The sequence below is a fragment of the Chaetodon auriga genome, chromosome 20 (genome assembly GCF_051107435.1).
Source record: "Chaetodon auriga isolate fChaAug3 chromosome 20, fChaAug3.hap1, whole genome shotgun sequence".
In the NCBI taxonomy this organism is placed as follows: domain Eukaryota; kingdom Metazoa; phylum Chordata; class Actinopteri; order Chaetodontiformes; family Chaetodontidae; genus Chaetodon; species Chaetodon auriga.
Window position 1 is genome coordinate 17,803,475 of NC_135093.1, and position 5,621 is coordinate 17,809,095.

General features: G+C 44.8%; 1 protein-coding gene across 1 annotated transcript; it reads right to left on the reverse strand.

Moving 5' to 3' along the window:
- Positions 1–1,038: 1,038 nt before the first annotated feature.
- LOC143338995 (somatostatin receptor type 2) lies at positions 1,039–2,115 on the reverse strand. Its single transcript, XM_076759945.1, has one exon. The coding sequence runs from the start codon at positions 2,113–2,115 to the stop codon at positions 1,096–1,098; it is 1,020 nt and encodes a 339-aa protein (XP_076616060.1). The 3' UTR covers positions 1,039–1,095.
- Between the last annotated feature and the right edge of the window lie 3,506 nt (positions 2,116–5,621).

Here is a 5,621-nt window from a genome sequence, read left to right on the forward strand (position 1 = left end):
AGAGACTCAACACAAGACAACGATGAAGAGAAGTGCTGGTAGGTTTTTCACTCACTTTGATGGAATAACCTCAGTAAATAAAGTGAATAAATGTGTTCACCTTTTATCCTGTTCATTTCCTTAAAAGAAGCTTTTGGAAATCCTCTTAAGTAACTCAGGATCAAGCAGAATACCAAAGCCTGCGGCACACAAGGTTCCCAGCATGCATGTGTACAGGTGCATGCACATGGCCACCCAGGTACAATCACACACATCTGACACATCTGCACTTAAAGCCACCAGGACATCATCCAGCTGTGGGAGTGGAGGAGCTGTCTGAGTGTGTGTGTGTCTTTGTGCTGGTGTTTGGCCACAGGCGAGTGACCCATGTTATTCTGTTTACACTCCACCTGTCCGCACTTCATCCTTCTTGTGCCTCATTTCATTAGTTCTGGTGAAATGCAGTATAACAAGAGATGCAGCAGAGCAGGTCAGCTCAGCGGTCGGAGTTATTAGAAGACAAATTATACAACAGGTTTTAGTCCAAGCAGGAGGAGGGTCTGTACACTATCAAGACAGGGGATTTGCTGTTTGTTATGGAAAGTCTGATTGAATTATGCTGTTTGAGGAGCATTTTTCTTCCTTTTTGGCTTTTCTTTTTCTGTTAAAGAAACTCTCCTTGAGAGATCGAGAAGAGCCTTTTTCATTTCCACAAGTAAAAAAGGGGAAACTTTTCAGCTGTGCAGTCAGATTCACAGTATGTACTGTGACTGTGAGATGTGTGATCAGCACAGGTGTGTTGAAATCCTCAATCTCTGTGAAGGCCAGATCAAATGGACACAATTCAAACCTTGTAAGCACAAAACTCAATGTACAGTCAGAACAGCAGCAAACAGCAAATCTGAACAAGAAAATCAAGGAAAATGTGTCCAACTTCATTCTTAGAGACAAATAATGCACCTTCAATATATATCGAGTTAAGTCAAGAAATTAAAAAAACAAAAATGGAATTTATCACATCTACAAGCCATCAAATGAGTAAATAATATGAAAGTATCATGCAGTGCATCTTGACAGAAATGGAGTAAAATGGTGAGTCAGTTTTTCGTCCTCTCTCTAGGCCAGAATGGTCACGTCCCACACAGCTGTGTCATTTAAGTCATACCGTTCAGTGTTGCACTGCATGCTGGGAGATGACTTGGCAGCAGGGCAGAGGAGGGTGCGGAAGTGTCTCCTGAAGGTGTCGGAGAGGCAGGCGTAGAGGATGGGGTTAGCGCAGCTCCATGAGTATGACAGCAGGACCACAAACTCAAAAGCTCTGGCGAAGGTCAGGACCAGGCCATTTTGATACAGGGAGCAGAAGTTGAAGGTGTAAAATGGCAGCCAACACATCCCGAACACAACCACCACTGCAATAACCATTTTGGTGACCTGTCGCTCCAGCCGGTGGCTCTCTGGGTTCGGCGTCGTCGCTCTGAGCCGCTGGGACCTCAAGGTGAGCAGCAGCGCCACGTAGGAGGCCGTCATGACTGTGAACGGCAAAGCAAACCCCATGACGAAGGTGTAAGACAAGATGCCGAGCCACCAGGCATCTGACCCGAGATCTGGTATACACAAGCCTCGATCAGCGGAGAAGTGAAGTGCCATGGGGAGGATGGTGAGGAGCGAAAACAGCCACAAGAACGCTGAAACAATCTTGGCACAGCGTGGCGTCCTCCAACGGGCGAACCGAAGCGGGTCAACCAGCGCCATGTAACGGTCGATGCTCATCACCGTCAGACAGAAGACGCTGGTGAACTGGTTGATGCCATCCAGCACCATGACCACTTTGCATGCCGTGTTGCCAAACATCCAGTGATTTTGGAAGTTCTGGCTCGCTATGAAGGGAAGACCGACCATGAAGAGGCCATCGGCCAGTGCCAGGTTGAAAATGTACACCGTTGTAGAAGATGACATTTTGTCCAATTTCAAAATGGCGACAATGACGAGGGAGTTCCCAACTAGTCCCAGGATACAAACCACCAAGTACAGTATAGCCCTGGTGATGCCAAAGCCATTGATACTGTCCTCAAAGTAAAAATGCTCATCCACATCAGTCTGATTGTAGTCTGTATCTGATAAAAGTGAGGTGTCCATTCTGCCTCAGCACACCAACGACCGGTCAAAAAGGAGGACAAAAAAATATCAAATCACAATGAAAATCCCTGCTTCTGTTCAAAGCCCTCTGCAAGCAGTTCAAGTGTCAACTCTTGGCTCCCCGTGGTGGAAGCAAAAAGTACTCAGAAGGAGAGGAGTAAACAATTCAACCGAAAAACCTGGAAATCAAACATCGTTTTCAGGTTCAAGAACAGCCAGACTTCAGCAACTCTGCAGCTTCCTCCATCCAGTCAATCGTTGCTTCCTTTTATCTTTTGGGGGGAAAAAAGAAAACCCAAAAAACAACCTGTCAGACTTTATTCCTTTGTGGTAGAGACAGCACGCTTCTTTCAGATTGCCATGTGCCCTGTGTCATACACACACACACACTCACTTGCCTAAACACACTCCGTGTCGCACAGGAGTGGAAATGAGCAGGACGGCCACTCAGACGCTTGCCTAACCGCTCTTTCTCCCTGGGAGCCCTTTTATATCTCTTCCCCCCACAGTGTGTGAGGAGTGTGTCTGCTGCTGTGTATGTGGGACCCCCCCCCACCTCCCCGTTATTCATCAGTCTCCAGAGATTGTGATAGACTCCAGCTTGGCTCACGCCCCCTCCTCAGCTCTCCCCCAGTTCCTCTGCCGTAGTGCTGTTTCCAAGGTAAATCCTGGCCCCATCTGCTACAATACTTTTGTTTTCATAATTTTTTCTCTCCACTTTTTCTTCTCTCTCTTCTCTTTGCTTCTGTTTACTTCACCCCCCCCCCACCCCCAGTCCATTTTGTCTCCCCACACTTCACAGTTCAGTGTGGGGTCATACCTCGAAACCTAAACACACACACAGATAATAACACAATCTTGTCGCTTGGGCCACCCACCTTTACAATCCAGGCAGAGTAAATCTGCCTCCGGGAAAGTGAAATCCGCTGTCTGTTTTTCCAGGGCTTTTGTTTTTTGACATTTGACATAGGATGCTGTTTTTGCTTCTTGGACTCCTTCCACCCTCCTCCAACCCTTCCACCCTGTTTTTCTTACTCCATCTATCACGAAATGAGGAGGTGAAAGAGGAAAAGCAAAAGGTGAAAGGGAGATCAGAGAGCGCAGAGGAGGGGAGGGAAAAGAGGAAAAAGAGTAAAATGGATAGATTGGAAGAGGGGGTGGGGAGTTGGTGAAGATTAAAGACCCTGGATGAGCAATGACCTCCGTCCTGTAGCCACTCTGACACGCATAGCTCGAATACCCCGGGAACATCCCCCAGAAAGGCTCTGGTGTGTTCTACCACCCACCACCAACACCGCAAGCAAAGCTAGTCAATTCTTGCCATCAATTCAACCTTCATCTGAGTGATTTCATCTAATTTCAAAGACCCTCAACACCTTTTCTGAGAGCTCATTTATCACATGCCACATATTTCCACAGAGATTTCTCAAGACATACTCTAGCTTTTAACTGGTTCCAATTACCAAGAAAAAATGTCTTTGTAGTTCAAACTCCTGATTAGTTAGTGGCTTAACATCCCCCTGGAGACTAGCACTTCATACGATGAAGACCACCTCTCCACCCCAACTGCAGCCCCCCGTAAAAACCTCACTGGAAACACTTTGTTTCATGGTGCTAAATTTGGAGAAGTTTGACAGCTTCGTATTTCACAGGCACTATTTCACTGCAGTGTTCAAACAGACATGCTGGCATCCATATCCGCCTGCTGCAGAGCTGTCTACAGCAAGAGGACGAGCCATGTGCAATCAAACACATGACTTCTTTGACACTGCCAAACTCAAGGCTAAGGGCTACTTCACTATTTACCAAAAAAGAGGCTTCAAGTACTCAGTTTTCAGGTCTTATTTTTCCCCAGTACATAATCATTGTGGGGTCAGAAGAGAAGATTTTTACTTTCACCGTCAAATAGCTGTGGCTTTGAACTCTGCAGTCCTTTCTAGTATTGAGTTGTTGTGTTGATTCTTTAGAAATAGGAGCTTATTTTTCTTGTAGAGCTCATATGAGCATGAGAAGATGACCTCCCTGAAACTCAAAGTGTAAACGTAAGGCATTTAAGAGTCCACAGACATGGTAGCAGCTCTGTGAGGCTGTCTTTGACAGTGGTGCTTTGAGCTTAATGCTATCAACAGCAACAGTGCTAACATCATGGTGTTTAACATGTGTGCTGCTAACCACGTTCACCATCTTAGTTTTGTGTGGTAGCGTGCTAAGATTTGCTAATCGGCACTTGACACAAACTAAGGCTGGAGTGTCATTGTTTTGATGATGGCACTATATGAAAAGTCAGTAATTTTTACAGCAAGTCACCTGAGCTGAGTATCTCGAGCCTCATGGTTGCGTTAGATGAAAAGTCAGGGGGTCACCAAAGTCGTTAGCATCCATCCTCTGTGGACCATGATGTCAGTACATCAGGAATCAGTAATGCATTTCCACTGAATAATTAAAATTTTGGATCAAGCCAGAAGATTACCAAAGACATCAGAATTCATCCTCAAGGGACCTTGAATGTCTAAAACAAATTTCATGGCAACCCATCAAATAGTTTTTGAGATATTTCAGTCAGAACCAAAGTGGTGGAGCAGCTGACCGACCAACACCGTCATCCATAGAATCATGCTGCTGGTGGAAATAAAAAAAGCTGCAAATCAAACACAGAGAACATCTGCAGCTTGCATGCAATAATAGAATTATTCCAGCGTAATGTGAATCAGAGAGTGTTATTGTAGCTTTGACAAAACTGTTTCACAAGAGGGCATTTTCAGTCAAAGATGTTGCATATGGAATGGCATGCTGCACCAAATGCTTTCAGCATACTTGGAAGTGAGCTAAATCTTGAAACTCTACACGTCTTGTTTTCCATCTGATTTTCATCTTTCTGTTTCCCAGCAGCACTGACTCCAAACCCAGTTACTCCTGAGTAAATACAGGTCTAACCCCCTGCAATTGCAACACAGAAATGTAAAGTATTTAAGGGATTGTTGGTGGAACAATAATCCCAACTGCACTGTAACATCTGTGTTTTATTATCAGTTGTAACACAATCTAAATGCACCAATGGATGGATTTATTGTGTCAAGGATGGCATATTAACTGTTGTGTTCCCTAATTTTGGTCATGATTTGAGCAATTATTTTAAAGGTAGGTCTCGGAAGGAAAAAAAAATAGAAAATACTCAAACCCTTTTGCCACCGCCAAAAGAAAAAGGCTAAAGGCACTGCATGACTGCATTCCTGCTGTTATCATGCAAAACTGCCCCAAAATATGCGGGATGATATCTCGTTGGGATATTTCTAATGCATGTGTTTTGAAGTTGTATTAGCATAAAACAGCAGGGGTTTAACACATCAGAGGTAAGCATCAGTATCTAATGTCCTCAGAATCAAAGAGTGACGGCTTCTTTCTTGAGCTGCTATTATGCACAGACGTTCAGGGAGCCCTGCAGAGACAGAGATCCACTGAAGAAGAGGCAGACAGCCCAGTTTATCCTCTGAGATAAAATTATATGT